This window comes from Dreissena polymorpha, chromosome 1, assembly GCF_020536995.1.
Source record: "Dreissena polymorpha isolate Duluth1 chromosome 1, UMN_Dpol_1.0, whole genome shotgun sequence".
NCBI classification, from domain to species: Eukaryota; Metazoa; Mollusca; class Bivalvia; order Myida; family Dreissenidae; genus Dreissena; species Dreissena polymorpha.
The window spans coordinates 131740963-131767206 of record NC_068355.1 but is presented as its reverse complement, the minus strand read 5'-3'; the positions used below and the strand labels follow the sequence as shown (position 1 = coordinate 131767206).

General features: G+C 35.9%; 1 protein-coding gene across 1 annotated transcript; it reads right to left on the bottom strand.

The window, feature by feature from the left end:
- Nucleotides 1-24360, bottom strand: LOC127850342 (uncharacterized protein DDB_G0286379-like). The gene is made up of 8 exons (XM_052383322.1): nt 24337-24360; nt 15759-15926; nt 15250-15354; nt 13095-13218; nt 11488-11732; nt 10870-10910; nt 4389-4493; nt 1-1669 (listed from the first exon to the last, which is right to left on the bottom strand). The coding sequence occupies exons 2-8, from the start codon at nt 15909-15911 to the stop codon at nt 1507-1509; spliced, it is 936 nt and encodes a 311-aa protein (XP_052239282.1). The 5' UTR covers nt 15912-15926; nt 24337-24360; the 3' UTR covers nt 1-1506.
- Between the last annotated feature and the right edge of the window lie 1884 nt (nt 24361-26244).

Genomic DNA, 26244 nt, shown 5'->3' with positions numbered 1-26244 from the left:
TGCTTTTTGAATGATTTACTTGGCTACTCATAATCAATTACTTGTAATAGCTTAAATCAAAGATTTGAATGAACATATGACCAGTTGTCTCAATAAAGAAAATAAATACACAAAATAATAAGAACAACCGCCTGGCATGCAATGTTTCATTTTTCAAGTCAAATATACATGTCACACTGAAGTTAATAAAGAAGCAACACAGACTAGACAGTGAAAAATGTAGTAACAAACCGACAGTGCACAAAGACGTTACACAGATATAAAGGACATGAGCAGGTTTGCTCGAGAAATGTGTGGTTATAATAATATCAGGAAGTCAAAATAAAGAAGTTGTTTCACAAATTTTTAGTCGAAAAATGTTTACAATGTGTTTCATTGATTGTGATTATTCAAATAAGAGCGTCATTGATATTGTCACTGTCATGCTTTATTTGAAACAGTGTTAAACTAATTTTAAATTGCACAATGATAATTCACACACTATAAATGACAGGAAAACAATCTATAATAAACAGTTAACAACACAAATACTGCACAAAGTAGTAACACAGAAACATCTGTTATGCTCAAGCATGTCTATAATACAGCACTAAGTCACAAAACTATAATGTACATTTTGATTTTCAACACTAACCTGTCATTAACAGCTTATTTGGGAAGGTGCCACAAGCATGGGTGGCATATTGAATCATCCTTGTTACAAAAACAAGATGAGACATGCAAATTGCTGTCAAAATTTGCTATGCAAACGACTTTATTAACAGTTAAAAGCATTCGTCAAACAAATAAGGCAATTGAAGCCACCTTTGCCGATTGTTGCTCAATGACTCCTGCAAAGTGATATTAAATATTATATCTCCATGTTGAAAAAACACAAATTGTTAAAGAAAATCATACAACAAATACGTCTAAATGATCTTATCTTAATTAATTAAAATTGGTTAAAACCATATGTGGAGTATTAATTTTGTTTGATGTTGATTTGAACAATAAAAATATAATATAAAATGTATTTTTCTAACAGCTGCATGAACAAATAATTTAATGTTATGTACATGTATTTTATAATGCATATTATTATCAATCAAATAACAAAACATTTAAAAGAGTAAAATAAAAAACATTTAAAAGTGTAAAATAATCTATTACAAGAAAAACAAATACATACAGCATCTTAATCAGTCTAATGAAGACACCAATGACAATATGGGCCTTTCTCTGAGATACAGGTATTAATGCATGTGTGTTAAGTGTTTTCCCAGATTAGCCTGTGCAGTTGACATAGGCTTATCAGGGATGAAACTTTGGGCTTTTAAGGTATATTTGTTTTAAAGGAAGTCTCTTCCTTATTAAAATCTATTCACGGCAGAAAGTGTGGTCCCTGATAAGCCTGCTCGGATGACACTATGCACATGAATTAAGCCCCGTTTTTGCAGAGCGAGGCTAATATACAATTCTGTCTATCCAACTGGATCTATGTGTATAGTACAAGTGATCCGTTGGAGCCTAAGGCGTAAATCCCTCGAGGGAGTTAGCAGTGACATTGAGGCTTGTGTTGGGGCTGGGGGAGCGCACGTTCTTAAACTTGTTCACAAGGGCAATGTGAAGGGGCTCTGATGGGATGTTGCTGTTGCTCCTCTTAGCAGCCATTGGGGTACCACCAGGGGACCTGGGGACAGTAGAAACACCATGTAGATAAAATGAGTTGAGCATGCTACTATTGTAGGGTTGATCCGGATAATTACTGACATTTATGCAAGGACTCTTCCCAAAAAAGCTGCCCCTAGCTCTGTAGTACATGTATATGTTATGATGACAAAATCTGGAATTCCTTGCCTTTTGCATTTATTGTTGATGTTGTATTACATTGGAAACAATGTAACCCAAAATCAGGTAAATTCTGACAAGGAAGGGAAATTTTATGGACAGTACTGGTTTAATATTGTTAATTACATAGAGAAACTTCTAACACTGTTTTATTCAAAAGAATCACGGAGAATGCACACAATATTCCGGATGATTTTTATGGACTTTTTCACCCCATATAACACATGCAAATGCAAAAACATATTAGTTTATTAGAAACATAAGCTATGTACAACGGGTATTTCGGTACTTTAAACAGCTCCCAAACGCTTGGGCTGTTACCGAAATCTAACCTATTACTACATGTAAGGTTGGAATTAGAAATGAATTAACACCTCTACACTGGTATTTACCCATATTATTTACGAAACAATTTGTCCACATGTATTTGACATGAATAGCACTTTATAACTGGCATTTCACTTAAGTTTTACACGCTTTCTGACGCCGAGCGGGTACCAAAATCCGACTTTATTACGTATAAAAGTGATATTAATAATATTTAACATTGCTTATGGGACATTTATCAATCATTATAATTGAAAGAGCAGAACAAAAAAACGGTGGCATTGATATTTTTTATAAAAAGAGCACCGTATAACGGTTGCCACGCTCGGCTTTTTTTTTTAAAGGTCACAGTGACCTTGACCTTTGACCTAGTGACCCCAAAATGGGTGTGGCATGTAGAACACATCAAGGTGCATCTACATATGAAGTTTCAAAGTTGTAGGTGGAAGCAATTTGATTTTCGAGCCAATGTTCAAAACCTTAACAAAATGTTAAGGTTTTAGCACGACGCGGACGTAGGATGGCGGACAGCGGACGACACGACGATCTGGCTATGACAATACCATGGGTTTTCTTCAAAAACGCCGAGCTAAAAATAGTTACATAAAATAGTTTTCACTTGTTCCTGACATGAAAAGCAATTTATAACGTTGATTTCATGAAGTTACGCAAAAACCAATAATCCTTATTAGTTTACATATACACGTGATATAATTCATACTTAATATTGCTTATTTGACATATACAGTTTCTGAAATAAATTTATTGTCTATATGGGGGATTTTGATAATTTTGCTACACATTGAAGCTTCCACTCGCACTTGTCAAGACCACATTTCCGTGTTGGAAATTGTATAAATGAAATTCCTCTAACTTATCTACCTGGATAATGACTGCCTTTTTTCGAACAAAATAAACGAAACTCACAGAATAAATGAGAACAAGGCATTCAGCTTGTCCAGAAAATGGCTGACAGGTCGTTAGCAACCAGCACGCATGATTTATCGATTGATGATTGGTCGATCGATATTTAGATAAGAATCTGAATGACAGTTGGCATGATGTCAATTGCCTATTATTCTCTTTATACAGAAGAAGTGTAATAATAAACAAGGGCTGTTTGTAAAACATGCATGCCCCCCTATATGGGCTATAAGTTGTAGTAGCAGCCATTGTGTGAATACGTTTTTTGTCACTGTGAATGGTGTCGGTGGTGGTGGTGGTAGCAGAAGAAATGGTACTAGAAGTAGTAGTAGTAGTAGTAGTAGTAGTAGTAGTAGTAGTAGTAGTAGTAGTAGTAGTAGTAGTAGTAGAGTAGTAGTAGAAGTAGTAGTAGTAGTAGTAGTTGTAGTAGTAGTAGTAGTTGTAGTAGTAGTAGTAGTAGTAGTAGTAGTAGTAGTAGTAGTAGTAGTAGTAGTAGTAGTAGTAGTAGTAGTAGTAGTAGTAGTAGTAGTAGTAGTAGTAGTAGTAGTAGTAGTAGTAGTAGTAGTAGTAGTAGTAGTAGTAGTAGTAGTAGTAGTAGTAGTAGAAGTAGTAGTAGTAGTAGTAGCAGCAGCAGCAGTAGTAGTAGTAGTAGTAGTAGTAGTAGTAGTAGTATGCATTACAAAAATGCAGTTAGCCTTACATTTGGTAAAATTTAAATATATTACAAGGGAGGCAAATGCTGTAACAATAAATTTAAACTTATTGCATTTGTTTCCCCTGTAGTGTATTACCTCCCCTGTCCTGCTTATATTTATATTAATCAACAAAATTAAACATTAATACAATATTTAATATACAAAATATACAAAAAATCTCATGTTCTGATAATATTTTTACTGATCCACTGTATTTTACTAAAAGGATGATGTTTCATTGGATTGATAATTATTGATTTAGGATTACAGACTAGTTGCTTCAGTAATATTGTTCAGAGTGTGCCCTGTTGGCCGCGTATGCATTCTTGAATTATCATTCAAAAACCATTTTACTATTTCGAGTCACCGTGACCTTGACCTTTGACCTAGTGACCTCAAAATCAATAGGGGTCATCTGCGAGTCATGATCAATGTACCTATGAAGTTTCATGATCCTAGGCCCAAGCGTTCTTGAGTTATCGTATGACAACCACCTGGTGGACGGACGGACCGACCGACCGACATGAGCAAAGCAATATACCCCCTCTTCTTCGAAGGGGGGCATAATAATTATTTAAACATTTATAACTTATCCCAATGTTTTAATCAACCCACCTATTTTCTCCGACACATTTCAAGCGTTTCCATGGATTTGATGACATGAGCTCCTCATGCAGACTGGTCAGAGATGTATCCACAGATGGGGTTGCTCCAAGAATACTGCACACATAGAATGTATATCAGAAACAGTTTTAATGACATGCACATGTTGTTGATGTTTTTTGTCGTACAAAGAGGGATTCATTTATAACTACACACACATTTTGCTTGTTTAAAGTTCTGGATCACATTTATCTGTGAATGAAGTTGCTAATTTGTTGTAGAAATTATCGCACAGAAAATAATGGAAACAACAAGAAACATGGAATGCCATGAAAGCAGTCCTTAAACATTTAATATATGAATCTTATTTTTGAAAATTTCTACTTTGGTTTGCAGGTATGCTTCCTACATACAAAATGTTAGTCCAGTACATCCATCCACGGTTTTTGGAAGAAACAATGTTTATCTATCCAAACTCAAAATATTGAGAAGACACTTTTTTGTTCTATTTTAAGCAAAAGTGACCTTGACCTCTATCCGACTGGCCCATGCCGTTATGCATTTCTAGCCTAGGTATACATGTTAGAAACCTAAAACAAATTTCAGAGCAACACATCCACCCAAAGTAAAGTTATTAAGCGGAAACCTGACTGGCTACAAATGCAATCCCGTGCCTAAACTTTACATCCACACACAATCTCCATCTAACACTATGTAACGTTCCAAACTAAAGATATTGAGTTGAAACCATTCCTTTATTTTGAGTAACTGGGATCTAGACCTGGACATGATTGGCCCAAATAAAATCCATGGACGCTATTTAAGTTACCTTTGCCCTTTAGCCCTAAGACACGTATTTTGACCTATTTGTAGTAACTTATAAGTCGAATTTAATTAAAGATCTTTTTTTAATAGATTCAAGTTTTAAAGGCTTTGATTCTAACCCTTAGATACTTATGAGCAGCAAACAGCACTAAACCTAAACAGCCTGTTTTTTTAATTTAACGTGTCAATTCACGTTCTGTGGTGCGTTATAACTCAAAGAAAAACAGCGTCAAAAGACGTCATTTGGCGCGCTATGACTACAAGAAAATTCCCCAGTCATTAATTTTTTTTTATATATTGTTTGATTTAAAACTTTCCCGCACAGATAGTAAAATCCCTACTCGAGCGATTCCCCAATACATCCGTTTCAACCCGACTTTATTACTGTATACTTACTACTTTTCAAGTTTTATTTTATTACCCGATAATCCCGTTTATTCCGTTATTGTGAAATCACTTTCTGGTAAATATTTAAGATAAAAGCTCTCAATTATTTCTTTAACACAAACCTTGCCATTTTTCTATAGTATCAGATAAATTTGAAGTGACTATGAAATATTGCCTCTGAACATGCGTCAATCCCCTGACGTGCTGTGTGCTTGTTAAAACGCTCAATACACTCACAATACACAGGACGCGAAGTTGTACATGCTGCATAATTTTCGCGCTCTTTTTAATTGAGAAAAAGATTCTACAAAAAGAAAATTTGCACTGCTAATTTGAAGCAAGAATATTTTCACGTTGCGGTAACATTTACATTCGGAAGTGTGTTTCGGAATGGATTAAAAATGCGTTAACATCGACTTATGGGAATGGGTTTCGGATTTCAAATTGAATTATTCCCATTTGAGACTTCAACAAATATTAACAGTTGCGTTATGAATTCAACGATAATTTGTTTAAACACTTTAGGAGTCGAATAAATGTTTCGACGGAATTATACATGAAATTCACGTTGTCCACGAGGATTACGGCCGGTTGCCATTACAGTCTTCTAAGTATCGATCATCGGACAAAACATCTACAAGTGTGCGTAATTAATTATTAATTCAACGATAATGTGTTAAAGCGCACTGCGTGTCGAATAAATGTCAGAAAACGAGGTGAATCAGTTCTATAAATGGACCTTATTAAATATACATGTACTGGAATAAAATTGTTATCGTAACCGGGAGTTATTTGCACAACTTACTCGCTATAAGTAATTAATTGTTTACCACTTGAAATTAATTTCTTGTATTAATTATGAGTCATAGGTAACACTTGTTTACAGTAAAAAGGTGTGATGATGACCGAAACCTTCTGTAATGTACTGCACTGTACTAGTTACCGGTTTTATATTACGTAAATGGTTTAACTTCTTGCTAATCAAGCTGCGATAAATTCTTACTTCGTGCCCGACGTCAATAAAAAATACTGGTCGAATATTTAACTCCGCCCTCATAAGCATTCGCGTAACCGATTGGACGATGAACATCACAGTTTGACGACTGGAAAGTTACCTGATACATCCTTGTCGGCATTTAAATGACTGTGTTATGTGGCTAGAATAATCGATACACGGGTCTTATCAGTCGATTATCCATTACCCCATGTGGTGTTTATGGCGATTACTTGTGAAAGCTTGTGAAAGTAGGTACCGAGTGCTCTTTTTAAACAGGGAATATTGATACACTGATAGAGAAACCTTGATTTTGTTTGACAATCTCCACTTTCTTTTACTAAAAAATACACTGATAAGAAAATTTCAAGCGCCCCGGGACTCTGATTTCGAAATTCAAGCGCCCCGGTGAGGGACTTTTTGGGGGGGGGGGGGTGGGGGGGGTGGGGGGGGGGTGAGAGGGGGTATAATGTGAGGTGGGGTAATTTATTAGATGATGTTAAAAAAACAATATTTGTTTTTTTTTTTTTGGGGGGGGTGGGGGTAGAGGGGTGAGAGGGGGGTATAATGTGGGGTTTGGTAATTTATAAGATGATGTTTAAAAAAAAAAAATTGGGGGGGAAGGTTGGGGGGGGAAGGGATTCTGGGTAGGAGCCTGGGGTATTGTTTGAGTGGAATCCATCGTGGTATTCAGGTAAGTGTTGTTTTGTCAAAGTAATAATAAAATGTGAAAATAAATAAAGAAATTATGGCAATTTAAGCAAAATGTTCAATTATCTAAGTGTAAAAGGGGCCATAATTATGTCAAAATGCTTGATACAGTGGTCTGCTCTTGTTTATAGGTTGGGGTCATGTTGGTTAACAAGTATGCAAAATATAAAAGCAATATGTCAAAGGAAATATTTGGGGTAGTACGCAAAGTTTAACATAGATTTATCAATAATATGCATATTCTAAGTATAAAAGGGGCAATAATTCTGTCAAAATGCTTGATTCAGTTGTATGCTCTTGTTTATAGATTTGGGTCATGATGGTAATCAAGAATGCAAAATATGACAGCAAATTGTCAAGGGACCTTGAAAATATTTGGGGTAGTACACATGTACGCAAACTTTAACATTTGCTGCATATTCTAAGTGGAAAAGGGGCCATAATTATGACAAAATGCTTGATAGAGTTGTCTGCTCTTGTTTAAAGGTTGGGGTCATATTGGTAAACAAGATGCAAAATATAAAAGCAATTTGTCAAAGGATATAGGAAATATTTGGGGTAGTATGCAAAGTTTAACATAGATTTATCAATAATATGCATATTCTAAGTATAAAAGGGGCAATAATTCTGTCAAAATGCTTGATACAGTTGTATGCTCTTGTTTATAGGTTTGGGTCATGATGGTTATCGAGAATGCAAAATATGACAGCAAATTGTCAAGGGACCTTGAAAATATTTGGGGTAGTACGCAAACTTTAACATTTGCTGCATATTCTAAGTGGAAAAGGGGCGATAACTATGACAAAATGCTTGATAGAGTTGTCTACTCTTGTTTATAAGTTGGGGTCATATTGGTAAACAAGTATGCAAAATATAAAATCAATATTATATAGGAAATACTTGGGGTAGTACGCAAAGTTTAACATAGATTTATCAATAATATGCATATTCTAAGTATAAAAGGGGCAATAATTCTGTCAAAATGCTTGATACAGTTGCATGCTCTTGTTTATAGGTTGGGGTCATGATGGTAAACAAGTACACTTCAACACCATTATTTCGAACACCGATAATCCGAAGTCACCGTTCTGTCGAAGTATTTTTCGGGTCCCGATTTTGGTTCTTCTTTGTTTAATGTAAAATTTCATTGTTAATCCGAACTTCGTTTAATCGAAGAAATCGTTAATTTGAAGGGATTCTGTCGGTCCCAACACTATAATTCGCACCTAATTATCAATCTTTAATCCGAAGTCAAAACTGCAAAATACTGAGCATAATTTCACGCCTTTGTCGTGGCGCGTCAAAAGCCGATAATTACACCTTTGTCGTCTGCGCGAACGCCGGTGTTCAGAGAGACATCAGGTGTTATTTAAAAACGAGGGCTGTTTGTAAAACATGCATGCCTCCCATATGGGCTCTCCGTTGTAATGACAGCAATTGTGTGAATATGTTTTTTGTCACCGTGACCTTGACCTTTGATTTAGTGACCTGAAAATCAATAGGGGTCATCTGCGAGTCATGATCAATGTACCTATGAAGTTTCATGATCCTAGCCATAAGCGTTCTTGAGTTATCATCCAGAAACCATTTTACTATTTCGGGCCACCGTGACCTTGACCTTTGACCTAGTGACCTCAAAATCAATAGGGGTCATCTGCCAGTCATGATCAATGTACCTATGAAGTTTCATGATTGCTACATAGCCATAAGCGTTCTTGAATTATCATCCGGAAACCATTTTAATATTTCGGGTCACCGTGACCTTTGATAAAGTGACCTGAAATTCAATAGAGGTCAACTGCGAGTCATGATCAATCTACCTATCAAGTTTCATGATCTTAGGCATAAGCGTTCTTGAGTTATCATCTGGAAACCATTTTACTATTTCCGGTCACCGTGACCTTGTCCTTTGACCTAGTGACCTGAACATCAATAGGGGTCATCTGCCAGTCATTATCAATCTACCTATCAAGTTTCATGATCCTAGGCATAAGCGTTCTTGAGTTATCATCCGGTAACCATTTTACTATTTTGGGTCACCGTGACCTTGACCTTTGACCTAGTGACCTCAAAATCAATAGGGGTCATCTGCCAGTCATTATCAATCTACCTATGAAGTTTCATGATCCTAGGCATAAGCGTTCTTGAGTTATCATCCGGAAACCATTTTACTATTTCGGGTCACCATGACCTTGACCTTTGACCCAGTGACCTGAAAATCAAAAGGGGTCATCTACGAGTCATGATCAATGTACCTATGAAGTTTCATGATCCTAGGCCTAAGCGTTTTTGAGTTATCATCCAGAAACCATCTAGTGGATGGACATACGGACCGACATGAGCAAAACAATATACCCCCTTTTCTTCGAAGGGAGGCATAAAAATGTAAATTCATTTTCGAAAATGTATGCATATGTATGTATGTCTGATAAAAAAATTGTGTCATTCATTATTTTTTATATGTACTATAATTAGAGAAACATAAAAACAAGAAAACAAATCGTTTTATCCCTCCGTTTGTTACAAGTTGAAATATATTGCTATCTGACTAGTTTATGTTTTTAAGTAAGCGTGTAACCGAACCATGCGAATTCCATGTGTTATATTTACAGAATCAAAGAAGTCTTCTGTAAAATGTTTATTTCGAATTATCGTTAATCCGAAGTTTTTTAACGGTCCCGACGACTTCGAAATAACGGTGTTGAAGTGTTTGCAAAATATGAAAGCAATTTGTCAAGGGACATTGAAAATATTTTGGGTAGTACGCAAACTTTAACATTTGCTGCATATTCTAAGTGGTAAAGGGGCCATAATTATGACAGAAATGCTCAATAGAGTTGTCTGCATTTGTTTTAAGGTTGGGGTCATATTGGTAAACAAGTATGCAAAATATGAAAGCATTATGTCAAGGGACAATGAAAATAATTGGGGTAGTACGAAAACTTTAACATTTGCATGCTAACGGAACGGAAAGCTGACGCCGGGGTGAGTAGGATAGCTCCACTATATATCTTTCATATATAATAGTCGAGCTAAAAATTGATTGCAATTCAACCATCCAAACTAAATTTATTGACCAGCAACCATTTTTAGTAACAGTGACATTGAACTTGACCTGACGATCCCCAATTTCAATCTCCAGCTGGTCTCTACTCAAGCCAACTATATCTTACGTTTCATTAACATTTTTTATGCAAACTAAAGCTATTGATTTCAAACCTATTATAAGAGAGCAGACAACTATTTGATGCAAATTTGGGATAATTCAAGGGATATAAAAGCATCTTGCAATTTTGCTGGTTGACCAACTTTGTCCAACTTGCTCCATCAACTTTCAGGGATTGCATTGCCATTCGCCAAATTAGCCAATGGCTACAAATAAGAAAATTTGGCTCAATAAATTTCCATTTGGCCACAAGTTTTTTTTTCATAATCACACTTCAAATATTCAAAATAATAAGAATTCAGACAAAACACGGTAAAATTGGCTAAAGAAAATATATTTACAATTTTCTAAATTTAAATAAACCCGTGTGAAGTTTATACTTCTAAGTTTGCAAGGAAAAGCCTACTTACTCATCCAACTTTCTTGTCTTAAAAGTCTGTGGGGTTTTGAACTGAAACAAGAGATGTGTTTGTCAGAAACATAATGCCCCCTATTGCGCCGCTTTGAAGCCTTATATTTGACCTTTGACCTTGAAGGATGACCTTGACCTTTCACCACTCAAAATGTGCAGCTCCATGAGATACACCTGCATGCCAAATATCAAGTTGCTATCTTCAATAATGCAAAAGTTATTGCAAAACTTTAACCAAGGTTAAAGTTTTGGGACACACACAATGAATGAATGACAGACAGGCCAAAAACAATATGCCACCGATCTTTCGATCCAGGGGCATAAAAACAAACGAACAAATCGGTAAGAATCAAATGGTCACCAAAAATGCAGATTTGAAGAAAACAAATGTTTCAGTAAAAATGCATTATACTGCAAACACTTGAAGTTGTTTATATTTTTAAAGTCTATAAATATGTTAAAAGATCACTGTGCAATCATTTATATGCAAACTAAATACTGGTAGCACTGAAAGCCAGTGCTTGATTTAACCCTTTTATTTTGCAGTAGTAAACACAACAGTACAAAATCCATTACTGACCAAGATCACAAAGAATCATAATGACTTTCCACTCACCTCTTGTATTCGGTTCTCAATAGGAGTGAATGGTTTCCTTGACAATGAGAGCCCCTTGGGTGTGGTGGTCAGTGCGTTCTCCCCAGGGATGGGTGGGGGAGGGGGTGGGGGAGGAGGCGCCATTGTACCACGGGTTTTCTGCTGCCCAGCAGCTGCCTTGTCATTGGGAACTTTACCGTTACTGGCATCAAACCCTTTCTGTTTCTTTTCTTCTAAGCGTTTTGACACCCTTCTTCCCTTTGTTTCTGTACATGTAAAAAATAGGCAATGCACATATGAGCCTTGTTTTTTTAAACTTGACTGAATGCATATGCATTAAGTATTGTTCCAGATAACCCTAAGCAGTTTGCACAGGCTGATCAGGGGCAATACTTGTATTGTTGGAAGGAAGTCTCTTTTCTTGAGCAAATTTAGCAAATACTAGTATTCAGTTTATGTGGAAAGTGTAGTCGCTGATAATTGTGCTGACTGCACAGGCTAATCTGGGATGAAACCTTACACATTTACATTTAGCTCAGGTTTTCAGAACAATCCTTATAATATTCACATCAGTGGGCTACTCACTGTGAACCAAGCTACCTATTGCTAGTACAAATGATAGTTAAGAGATTTTTTCCCATAACTTTGCAGCTGGTAATGTCCATTTCCAAAACTGATTAAGTAGACAGAAATATGAAATACAGTAACAATCAAATCAAATCAATTCAGTGTAGTAACTAAATAAATTCCTTTTGCACAAAATACACAGTATTTTAAACAAAACATAACATAATGTTTGTAGTTGCGAACAAATCATCTAACTTATAATAAATATCAATGTGTAATTTTTTTTCATGAGATGATACACATACATACATAATTTAACAATTTGCATGCTGGGAAATTTGTCGTCTGCTAAAATGTTGTCTGCTGAATTTCTAAAATTAGCATTTTCTTCGATTTTTTTCAAAGAATACTATCAGAATAGCAAACAGTTTGGATCCTGATGAGACGCCACGTTCTGTGGCGTCTCATCTGGATCCAAACTGTTTGCAAAGGCCTTCAAAATTCGGTTCCAGCACTGTAAGAGTTAAATAGAGTAACATTGACTGTTGTTCTCATCAGATTAAAAAAGTCATGTACAGTATCTCCATCCATATACTACTTATATACAAATTCTCTATGGAAGTCATGTTTACTACGTGGAAATTTTGAAAAAAAGCATGATGCATGCTATTCATATTCAATATTATATTTTAGCGGAATTTCCAACTGCAAATACTTTTCAGTGTTAAGTAGAGACTTATAATTCTTATAATGGTTACCTGTAGATGCATTGCTAATGTCAATGTGCCAGTTCTGGGTGACACAATCAATTAAACACTGACAAAAATTGTATACAAATAAATCTACGTTGCCAACATTCTGGGAAATCCAAAGGAATCCGTAACCATATTTAAATATTCAAGCAATTGTCCCCAGCATTATCTAATGATAATAAAATATTATAGCATTGTTTGGAAAATCTATGATAAGGCATCATGAACAGCTTAAAACAGTATTTCATGCAATTAACAAAATATGTAACAGATTAAGGCAGTCAGCATTGTGATCCATGAATAACTCACCTAAAGAATATTCAAAAGCCTTGGTCATGTTTCTCTTCAATTCATCCAGTTTCTGATCTCTCTCTTTTTCTGTCACCCTTAACAACGGGCTGTTGTTGCCATGGATGATATCACACACTTTGACCTGACAACAGACACATCAGCTCTACATCATATATATCATGTCACCCTTAACAACGGGCTGTTGTTGCCATGGATGATATCACACACTTTGACCTGACAACAGACACATCAGCTCTACATCATATATATCATGTCACCCTTAACAACGGGCTGTTGTTGCCATGGATGATATCACACTCTTTCACCTGACAACAGACACATCAGCTCTACGTCATTTATATCATTACTTATTTAGATTTATCACTCATGAAGTTTGCAAGAATTAAAAATTACTTATCCAAAATTTGTCAACATACTGGTAGTTACCAAGACATTGCGTTTCAATTGAACATGTCCAAAAATGTCAAAAGATTGATAATCACAACACCAGCGCTAATTCTGAAATAACATTCTTAATAAAAAATGTAACAGTTTTTTAGCGATCAATCACCACAAATTCAACAGTGACTCATGCTCATAAAAACATTGAAGGACCTTGCATAGCTGAAATACATTTACAGTACACAGTATATTTTTTATTTTATATCAGCACTTTTTTCAAAACAAAGAGACCTAAAGAGATACTTGTGAGCTTAATAATAATCATTAATATTGAAGTTAAGCGTGCAGTCAGCAGACACCAGGACCAAAAAAATTGGTTTGAAAAACCAGATCAACCAAATTGCCCCAACTCAAAATTTTGCTATGAGTTTTTATAAAAAATATTTTTTCCCCAAGCTATGCTAAAACACTTTTGTGTTAATGCTCTTGATGTTCAGTCTAATTAGCAACACACTTTTTCATAGATAGCTCTTCAACCGGCTGTCTAAGACAAATATTTTCTCTCTTATTGAAATTGCTTATGAAATGATAATGGCAAGTGTTCAATGAATGAGTTCAATTAAACAATTCATAAAACAACCTGCTGCGCACGCTATATAAATAAGATCTCAGTCGATGCCATGCCAGTACTGATTAATTGCCCCATTTGAATGAGTTCAAAAGCAGCCAGTGTTTTTTTTCACAAATAGGGGAATGGTGGCGGGGCCCGTCCAAAGGGGAAAAACACGTCGTTTTTTAGGAAAAGGGGAAAATTAAAAATTCACTCTTTTATATGTTATGAAATTTATTATATGAATACACATGTATGTATGAATGTTATATTCACAGCTGGATTTCTCTGTCCTTTTTCTAAAATATATCCCAATGATTTTTTCAACATTAGTTTCAGACAGTCATGCACACTCTCTGTTTTCCTAGCCATTTTGAGTCTAATTGGGACTTTTTAATCCATAAAATGGCAAATTTGAGCATTTTTTCATCAATGAAATGGACAAAATTGGAATTATCAAATATTGACACAATATATGCAGATACATCAGGCCTTTTCCTGGCCATTTTGGGAAAAGCATGAAATTCATATGAAAAGTACACTGATTTGGGAAATACTAATTTAATGTAACTCTTTATAATAATTCAAAATCATATTATATTATTAATTTGTTATATACTTTGTTAGTTGTTATAAAATAAATATTTATAATAAGAGAGTTCTTTAAAAACAAAACAAACAAAATATTTTTTTTTAAATTCTGGAGGGGATTTTTTTCTACAAAATCGGGGAAAAATATCTACTTTTTTTTAGGGGAATGGGGCCGAATATCGGCCCCGAAATTGCCATAAAAAAACACTGGCAGCTTAATTTTTATGTCAAAATGACACCAAATAACATGGTGTGTTGAGAATGGCAAAAAACATCTATACAAGTATCAAAAGCCTTTTGGGTTAACCTCATGGATGGACCCTGAGACTGGCATACTGACGAATCAATATTACTTTATTAGACACAGGCAAATTCCTGTATCCCTTCCGGTCCCACACCCTGTAAATACTGGAGGCACAAAATATTCACTTAAATACCCTGATATTAGACAAACAATCTTTTAAAGATGACCTTACTACTAAAAAAAAATCCCCCCCCCCCTCTAGAACTTTTCATCACATATTATACGAATATATATAAAGACTCTACAGAAATCTGAACTACATGTACCCTGACAAACGATATCAATCCTCCATTCTCAAGATCCTGTCGTTTCTTCTTTCTCAGCAGGTCTGTGAACTGTTCTTTGTGGCCATCAAGGTAACCCATTAGTTCCTACAAGTATGTATGGGATAGAACCCTGGTATTAGAGATTGGATCTCTCAATGTCAGAGACAGACAAATGAAGCTTTTTCACCACCGATCATGAACAATTACATCTTACCAGAACAATTTGAGTGATTTATCAAATCATATGTATCTTTAATGCTACATGTATACTTTGTAAATATAAATAAATATAAATAAATATATATACATATGAGCATTGCCCGAACAAGCTAATCAGGAAAAACACTTTCAAGTTTTATGAAAATGTTTGTTGAAAGGATGTCCCTTCTAAACAAAAATCCAGTCTAGATGCCTGCACAGGCTAAACTGGGACAAGACTTTACACACATGCCTGTTTTCCAATAATGCATCTAATATGGATAAAGCGTCTAGAGTACTTTAATAATTACATTAATAGCCTTCTCCGTTTCTTTCTCTGCCTGTTCTTCAAACTCCAGCACGCTGAGAGGGGTGCAGTACAGCATACCGGCCTTGCGGGGGTCGTCAAACTCCTCACCATCTTCTACACCTGGGGCCGGGGGCGCTGTGGGGTCACTGGACATGGTGCTTCTGGTACACTGTAACATGGTTTATAGACGAGCCATGCTCTAGGAAAACAGGGCTTAATGCATGAGCATAAAGTATGGTCCCAGATTAGCATGTTCAGTCTGCACAGGCTTATCCAGGACAACGCTTTCTGTTTTTATGGAACATTTTGTTTGGATAAAGTCTCCTCTAAACAAAATCCAGTCTAGGCTGAAAGTGTGGTCCCTGAATAGCCTGTGGGGACTGCACAGGCTAGTCTTAGATGACACTTAATGCACATGTATAATGACCGTTTTTTCTAGAATATGAAAATTTGCACAGTGAGAATGTATATGCCAATTACAAAAACATATATCAAACCCTGCTGCCTTGCTTTTTGGCAAAGGTTTTAATTTATTAACTTAAATAATGCATCAAAACTATGGTCAAGCATAAATTTATATTTACCCTGTGCTTTTAAAACCATGAAACATGTGTTGTAATTGTAACAGATAAGAAGGTAATGTTATTCCTCCTTCCTGCTCAATAACGCCTCATGCTATATTATAACTCATCAAATGTAGTGGTCGTACATATTTTGATAATGCGAAGTGTTAAAAGGGTGTCGCTGGTTTAATGTAAAGATGTGAAACAGTGCGGCGATTGACATTTTTTTGTTATCTGAAAATTCCAATTCACCTTCTTATGTAACAATGTCTTAAAATTATCTTTAAACAGAGCTTTACACAAAATGAACTGTCATTTGTAAATGTTATTGAAACTGAAAGCACTAACTTAAAAAGGTTCATAAATAACGATTTAATACAATGTTCATACAACTGTCAACAAAAAGTTAGTAAATATTGATAAGTTTATTTAAAAGAATCATTTCAATCTTGAATTATCCAATTATTATGGATACAAAACTAAAACTTCATGTAATGATGGATGTTGCAGCACGTGTCTGTTAGTTTTCTAAGACGTCTATCTGGTGAGATAGCTCTTGACAGCAGAAAGGGTCCACAACCTGTTTTTAGCAAAAAAGAGGTGGAAGGTTATGGCAACATGGCTTCAAGAATTGTCTGTTGCGTGTTTCTTATTATCGGGTGTCTGCAAGTGAGGCCTTTGATGATGTGCAGTAACTCTTTTGTGACACTTGAAGAGGTTAAAAAGCATTGCATCTAGCAAAATTATGTTTCCTTTTGTCAGAAGGATTTTGGAAAGTCATCTGCTACAAAATACATGCTAGCATCTGGTAAAAAGGAGTTAAGTGCATCTGCACCATTTTATTCTATGAAGAGGAACTGCTGTTTTGTGAATCTTATTTACATTTTATTTCACATTATGATCTCTATTGCGCAATTTAATTCATATGCCTATGGTACTGCTGTTTTGAGGATTATATTTACACTTTATTTCATATTATGATGTCTTTTTGCACCAAGTAATTTTTATGCAGAGGTGCTGCTTTTGTGTGTATTATATATACATGTATGCATGAAACTTTATTGTTCTACAAAATGTGATAATATGAATATGCTTGTCGTTCATATCTAGTAATATTATATATTTGTATTTTGTTATTGTTTTTTTTAAACCTTTCAATGCTAAATTTTAATACTTAGATGATTGTGTCTATGGACTTGAGTAAAGAAACAAGAACTGTGTTTGTCAGAAACACAATGCCCCCTATTGCGCTTCTTTGAAGCCATATATTGACCTTTGACCTTGAAGGATGACCTTGACCTTTCACCACTCAAAATGTGCAGCTCCACGAGATACACATGCATGCCAAATATCAAGTTGCTAATGCTCACTTCAATAATGCAAAAGTTATTGCAAAACTTTAACCAAGGTTAAAGTTTTGGGACACACAATGAATGACAGACAGACAGAGAGACAGGCCAAAAAAAATTTGCCCCCCGATCTTTCGATCCGGGGGCATAAAAATTACTTAGCATGTAAAGTGTTATGTCAACAGGCAGTTGACTCGTTAGAAATAATGTAACTAGAGCTTTGTCACAGGCGTGACGAATACCCTAACATGCCACATTGACACAGAATATTTTGCATGTTTTCTTCACAAAAAACAGCAGACACCATGCTCAATGTTTAAAACGCACTAAGTGACTGACCCCGTGACCTAGTTTTTGACCCGGCATGGCCCATGTTTGAACTTGACCTACACATCATCTAGATACAACTTCTGACCAAGTGTGGTGAAGATCGGATGAAAACTACTTGAATTAGAGGGCAGACAACATGCTGAATATTTAAAACACACTATGTGACCCTGTGACCTAATGTTTGACCCCGCATGACCCATATTCAAACTTGACCTAGACATCATCTAGATACAACTTCTGACTAAGCTTGGTGAAGATCAGATGAAAACTACTTGAATTAGAGAGCAGACACCATGCTCAATGTTTGAAACGCACTAAGTGAACCCCTGACCTAGTTTTGGACCTGCCATGAACCATGTGCGAACTTGGCCTACAGTGATATTTTTACAAATATTCTCATCTGAGTCCTGGGACTCGCTAACTTGCAAACTATGAGTCCCCGAATTGAAAGAATGAGTCAAAATATTAAACGATATTATTTTTTGTGAAATTTCAATGCATTTTTGGGACTCACATAATTTGAAACTTTGCATCCCCAGAGGTTTTTGTGAGTCTAGGACGCAGGACTCGCAGGTATAAAAATCACTGCGGCCTATACATCATCTAGATACAACTTCTAACCAAGTTTGGTGAAGCTCGGATGAAAACTACTTAAATTAGAGAGCGGACACCATGCTCAATGTTTAAAACGCACTAAGTGACCCCGTGACCTAGTTTTTTATCCGGCATGACCCATATTCGAACTTGACTTAGACATCATCTAGATACAACATCTGACCAAGTTTGGTGAAGATCGGATGGAAACAACTTGAACAAGCAAATTCGTTGAATTGATATCCCCCGCCAATATGCTTCTGGACACATAAGTGTTATATTTGACACTCAAAAAAGCATTTTTTCAAGATACAAAGGGCCATAACTCCATTATTAACAGATGGTGTACAATGCCATTTGGCGTGCAATCCCAGTGCATCATCCTAGTATCCATATATCAGGGTCTTCCCCAGGCCATTTAAGCGCCCCTTGCCGGGGCGCTTGAATTTCGAAATCAGAGTCCCCGGGGCGCTTGAAATTTTCCGATCAGTGTATTTTCAGTAAAAGAAAGTGGAGATTGTCCAAAAAAATCAAGGTTTACCTATCAGTGTATCAATATTCCCTGTTTTAAAAGAGCACTCGGTACCTACTTTCACAAGTAATCGCCATAAACACCACTTGGGGTAATGGATAATCCACTGATAAGAGAATAGCATGACGCGCGTATCGATTATTCTAGCCACATTACACGGTCATTTAAATGCTGAAAAGGATGTATCTGGTAACTTTCCAGTCGTCAAACTGTGAAGTTCATCGTCCAATTGGTTACGCGAATGCTTATGAGGGCGGGGTTAACTATCGACCATTATTTTTTATTGACGTCGGGCATGAAGTACCGGTAAGAGTTTATCGCAGCTTGATTAGCAAGAAGTTGTACCATTTGAGTAATATAAAACCGGTAATTAGTACAGTACAGAACATTAAAGACGGTTTCGGGCATCATCATCACACCTTTTTACTGTAAACAAGTGTTACCTATGACTCATAATTAATACGAGAAATCAATTGCAAGTGGTAAACAATTAATTATTATAGCGAGTAAGTTGTGCAAATGACTCCGGGTTACAATTATGTGATAACAATTTATTTAATTCCAGTACATGTATATTTCAACATGTCCATTTATAGAACTGATTCACCTCGTTTTTCTGGCATTTATTCGACACGTTATGCGCTTTAACAAATTTTCGTTGAATTAATTACGCACACTTGTAAATGTCTCGTCCGATAATCGATAGTTTGAAGACTGATGATGGCAACCGGCCGTGATCCTCGTGGACAGCGTGAATTTCATGCATTATTCCGTCAAAACATTTATTCGACTCGTAAAGTGTTTAAACAAATTATCGTTGAATTTATAACGCAACGGTTAATATTTGTTGAAATCTCAAATGGGAATAATTAAATTTGTAATCTGAAACCCATTCCCGTAAGTCGATGTTAACGCGTTTTTAATCCGAAACACACTTCCGAATGTAAATGTTACCGCAACGTTAAATATTTTTGCTTCAAATTAGCAGTGCAAATTTATTTTGTGTCGAATCTTTTTCTCAATTAAAAAGAGCGCAAAAATTATGCAGCATGTACAACGTCGCGTCTATTGCATACAAATGGCGTGTATTGAGCGTTTTAACAAGCGCACAACAGGTCAGGGGATTGACGCATATTCAGAGGCAATATTTCATCAAATCTATAAATAGTCACTTAAAAAATGGCAAGGTTTGTGTTAAAGAAATAACTGAAAGCTTTTATCGTAAATATTTACCAGAAAGAGATTGATAAAAACGGAGTAAACTGATAAAAACGGAGTAAACAGGATTATCGGGTAATAAATAGAAACTTGAAAAAAGTAAGTATACAGTAATAGAGTCGGGTTGAAACGGATGTATTGGGGAATCGTTCGAGTCGGGATTTTACTATCTGTGCGGAAAAGTTTTAAAACAATTAAACAATATAAAAAAAATATTTTTAAATGACTGGGGGATTTTTTTGAAGAGTCATAGCGCACCAAATGACGTCTTTTGACGCTGTTTTTCGTTGAGTTATAACGCACCACAGAACGTAAATTGAGACGTTGAATTAAAAAAAAAATCAACGTCCCGAACCGACCCCCGCTCGGCCCCGGGGCGCCTGAAAAAATTCCTGGGGAAGGCACTGATATATATATATACTCATACCAAGTTTCAATGAAATCTGTCAAAGCACTTCCAAGATATGGCTCTGGACAGATGGAAAGACGGACTGACGATCAACGCCAAAACAATATCCCTCCGCAGATGGTGGGGAATAATCAGAGAGCAGACACTTGATATGCACCGATAGACAAGCTCACTCCTTTATACCCCCCTAAACTTCATGTATCATGTTTTTTATTTGCACCCCACATCATGTCACAATGTCTTTATACATTTGTCTCTTCTCTGTACACAAACTGTCAAAAGTGGTGGTCAAAAACCCCTTTGAGATGACCCCAGATTGCACACATATGTAATTATAAATAGATATCAGGGATTTCAATAGATTTTATAAACAAGGAGTCAATAACCCCTGGACTGAAATTTTGAGGAGTCAAATTGAAAAATGGTGGGGTCAATTTTGAAGCGCGTTAATTGTGTTTTTGTCTGTATTATTCCATTTTTTAGATAAAAATATGCTCTAAGAGTAAAACAATATCTTAAAAAGATAAACTGCTTTATTAAATAACAATACCATGATACATAACACAACATATTTTAATGAATTGGTACATTAAATATACTTCCTTATAGTTATAACACATTTAAGTCTTTTTACACATTTAAATAATTTAAGATATGTACCGGTAGCACCTTTTCATCACATATTTATCGTCATTATATTATCATCATCCCTATGATAGCTTTTCTAACAAAACACAATCTAAATGCATGGAACATCTAGTACATCTATTACTGTTTATCCGAATACTATACATGTCCGAAATATGTACACTTTGGAATGCCTTACCTGTAGTAGTTTTACTTTAATAATCCAAATTTTTCTTGTTGTTATCGGGTTTAACAAACCTTATAAAATGTTTGTTAAATCCATTTAATGCTTTCTCCATTATTGAATCACCATTACTTGCAATTTGAATCGCCAGCTTTGAATTGAACGCGGGTTGAATGTTAAGTCCGCCATTTACAATGTCGAAGGTCATGACGCAGCAATTTAATTCTACTCAGATAATTTATATCTTATAGAGAAAATGTGTTTTCTCAATGTTTATGTGTGGTATTATTACTTGTAAGTATAAAAAATGAACTGTGATTCCAGTTTATATAAGATGGGTGTTACTCGTAATTATCGGTGGATTAACAACTGACAAAACTCGCTGGACTTAGATCTACTACTGGATCTACGTAATTAATAGACCTTTGATCAATATGGTTTTTACTTTAATTAATTTTGCCGACTTTCTTTAACCGTGCCGTCTGAAAAGTCTGCAAAAAACCTGCAATTATCGGATGGTCAATCAATTATCACGTAATCACTGCTGCTAATTACCCAGTTAGTAGGCACGCACTATTTAGACGGTGACATGTGTATTGGAAGAGATGAGATAAGATAAACAATGCCCAAGGTATTCTCTCGATTATAGACCGAGTTTCAAATACTGAAACATTAATTTCAATTAGGAGCACAGCAGGATTTATTACCATGGAACTCGAGATGTTAACTGACTGACGCACGGGTCAAATTTTCGACGCGTCAAAATGACGCACAGCAGAAAAAAGGGTTGCGTCAAAAATGAGTCATTTTTAATTTGCTAGCGTCAAAACGCAGGATTCTGCGTCTATTGAAATCCCTGGATATGCATGTGGAACTGTTACTTACAGTTACTTACACGACGACATGCTTCAAATTGGACTTAAATTGTAGATATAATAATCATCTTTCATCCCATGAAGAAAAAGAAATGGGCCTAACGAAGCTGTGACATTTGCAGTGAACATGCAAAAGGTGGACCAGAAATGGTCCAAAGACTGTATCATTAAGAAAAAATAAATAAAGAATTAAAGAATTGTATCGCATTGAACACTGTGATTTAAAATTGGTTACAAAAAGGTTCATATTTTAAAGAGTTGCAAACAATTTGAATTAATTAAATTGGGCGGCGAAAGAAAATTGAATCCAGCGAGAGCTCTGGGTCGGGTATACAAAAACAGTGATTACGAAACTAACGTGGGAATCTTACTCGAAGTCGTAACAATCACAACTCATTATACCATATTAAATATGTTGTATTTGAGGTATATTAAAAGGAACATACAAAACCTGAATTTCCTTTTTGACTCAAATACACACAGAAACGATGAAATATGAACTGTCACAAACTCAAAACTTCCGCCATTATAGACTACATCCAACATCACATACAAATACATACAAATGTTTTATAAACTAAAACGTCGAAAAGTCTGGTACCAAACACACGTTCAGTGTTTCCGCTTTAGCACGAATAAGATGTAGCCTGTTAGCTCAGTTGGCAGAGTACTGGAGTAAAATTCCGAGGATCCTGGTTACAATCGCCTGCCACATAACTTCTGTAAGTATTGTCCAGATAATTATCTCTACAGATCTCTAAAACAGAGTGCGTGTACATTAGGTATCCAAAATAGTTATCTGTCCGCCATGATATGAGTGAAATACTGTTGGACACGCAGACAGATGGAACTAAACAAATATGAGTGAAATACTGAATGAAAAGCAGCCGTTTTTAGCGAAATAAATTATAATGCAATGAGAACTGTATTGTTTGGATACAAAATATTTTTTATTTCCCCAATAATCCATACTTAGCTGCAAATTAATGTAATTTGTATGTATAATATTGAACTTATTTGATAGAATATTTTACCCTTTTACCAAGCAAAATAAACGCATGCATTTCTGTTATGCCAACACAGGAAATTAAAAGAATGTGAAACTGCATTTGCATCATCACTTAACGGTGATTTGCTCGATCCAAGTTATCAATTGCCATACATCTACAAACACAGGGCAAACATGCCAATAAATAAAATCGGGATTACCACTTTGGGACGGTCAATTCAAAGCATAGCATTGATTATTTAAAATCGGTTTAAGGGTGTTCAAACCTCTCATAATCGCAAAGATCTATTCAGAAAACATTAAAGTGTGAATAAAAGGCAACCTCGTAAGATCACAATTCAAATCAAACTGCTATAAAATATAATACGCTCATACTTAATTACAGTTTCATTAAACAGTGGTTGTATACTTACCAGATCACGATAAGTACGAAATGGCAGGCACCCGATCTGAGTCATAATGAGCAACTGAACTTTACGTCGGATTCATTCATAAACATCGAGTGAATCATCCAAATACGCATTAGGAAACGGAGTGAAACTACCCATTAATACGAAATACAATCAAAATTAACAATTTATTTATCCATATTCGCTTAAACTCATAACACACATTTCATGTGGTAAATATGAGACTAACAAGTGACAAAAAAACTACAACAATTAAAACCACCTTTTTCCTAATTAAATTATTCATTCTTATACTTTATTTCAAAGACAGAATATTATATGTTAGCGATTCCGATCGATAAAATCGCAAATGGCGATTGAATCTTTTAGCTTGCGATTAAAGTTGGAAATGTAAAGGAAAAGATTGATTGTAAAAAAATCAAGGTTTCTATTAAAAATGTGTCAGTATTCCTTACTTTAAAAAAGCACTTGGTACCTACTTCTACGCGTTGTCGCCATAAACGCCCAATTGGTTATTAGATGTTCAACTGATAAGAGATTGTATGACGTGCGTATCGAATTCTCAAGCAACGTTACACAGAGATGTGCGCTGACACAGATGTGTCACGAGAAATCCTTAGCTATCTTTCTAGTCGCCAAAGTGTACAAAGTCCAATTGATTACGGGAATGCTTATGAGGACGGGGTTAACTACGAATTTTTTTTATTGACGTCCGTCAATGAAGTAAGCGTTAGCGCAGATAGATAAACAAGGGCTGTTTGTAAAACATGCATGCCCCCCATATGGGCTGTCCGTTGTAGTGGCAGCCATTGTGTGAATACGATTTTTGTCACTGTGACCTTGACCTTTGACCTAGTGACATGAAAATCAATAGGTCTCATCTGCGAGTCACGATCAATGTACCTATGAAGTGTCATGATCCTAGGCAAAAGCGTTCTTGAGTTATCATCCGAAAATCATTTTACTATTTCGAGTCACCGTGGCCTTGACCTTTGACCTTGTGACCTCAAAATCAATAGGGGTCATCTGCAAGTCATGATCAATCTACCTATGATGTTTCATGATCCTAGGCGTATGCGTTCTTGAGTTATCATCCGAAAACCATTTTACTATTTCGGGTCACCGTGACCTTGACCTTTGACCTAGTGACCTCAAATTCAACAGGGGTCATCTGCGAGTCATGATCAATCTACCCATGAAGTTTCATGATCCTAGGCGTATGCATTCTTGAGTTATCATCCGGAAACCATTTTACTATTTCGGGTCACCGTGACCTTGACCTTTGACCTTGTGACCTCAAAATCAATAGGGGTCATCTGCAAGTCATGATCAATCTACCCATGAAGTTTCATGATCCTAGGCGTATGCGTTCTTGAGTTATCATTAAAACACTATTTTACTATTTCTGGTCACCGTGACCTTGACCTTTGACCGAGTGACCTCAAAATCAATAGGGGTCATCTGCGAGTCATGATCAATGTACCTATGAAGTTTCATGATCCTAGGCCCAAGCGTTTTGAGTTATCGTCTGACAACCACCTGGTGGACGGACCGACCGACCGACAGACCGACCGGCAGACCGACAGACCGACAGACCGACAGACCGACATGAGCAAAGCAATATACCCCCTCTTCTTCGAAGGGGGGCATAAAAAGTCAATACAGTTTTACCATTAATGTAATATCGTAAGTATCTACAAGGTACACCATTCACTATACATGCATGCCATGTAAAACGATATACTAGTACTTATTGCAGTAGATGGTACGTTCGTAAAAAAATATTGGTGATGATTGGTTATGAGTTTCATCCTTTGTTAGACTCGCACAAAGCGACAGTTACACTAATGTATACAGCAAATTAGCTGATGATGTGGATCGTCATCGTAACGCTGTAACTTGCTTACTACTTTTACACCAACCGATATACGTCGAGTATATTTTTATGCCCCCGAAGGGTGGCATATAGTTTTCGAACTGTCCGTCCGTCAGTCAGTCCGTCCGTCCGTCCGAAAACTTTAAAATTGGTCATAATTTTTGCATTATTGAAGATAGCAACTTGATATTTGGCATGCATGTGTATCTCATGGAGCTACACATTTTGAGTGGTGAAATGTTAAGGTCATGGTCATTTTTCAAGGTCACAGATCAAATATATGGCTCACAGATCAAATATATGGCTTCAAAGCGGCACAGAAGGGGGCATTGTGTTTCTGACAAACACATCTCTTGTTTTAAGATAGTTATTTTTAAAACTAAGCTTCATCTTTGTAATCATAAGTGGTGTTTGTGTGAATCATGTCTAAAATAATGAGAGATTGTAAATAAATGTCAATTTCCTTCTGATATTTTTGCATAAACTCACCATTGCAGACAATTAAAAGTTT

Excerpts from the sequence above, each read along its gene's own strand:
- LOC127850342 (XM_052383322.1), bottom strand. The coding sequence starts at position 15,911 with ATGTCCAGTGACCCCACAGCGCCCCCGGCCCCAGGTGTAGAAGATGGT. Across the intron at positions 15,355-15,758 it reads AAACGGAGAAGGCTATTAAT|GAACTAATGGGTTACCTTGA; the intron begins GTAATTATTAAA and ends ACATACTTGTAG. Across the intron at positions 11,733-13,094 it reads GGCTTTTGAATATTCTTTAG|AAACAAAGGGAAGAAGGGTG; the intron begins GTGAGTTATTCA and ends TTACATGTACAG.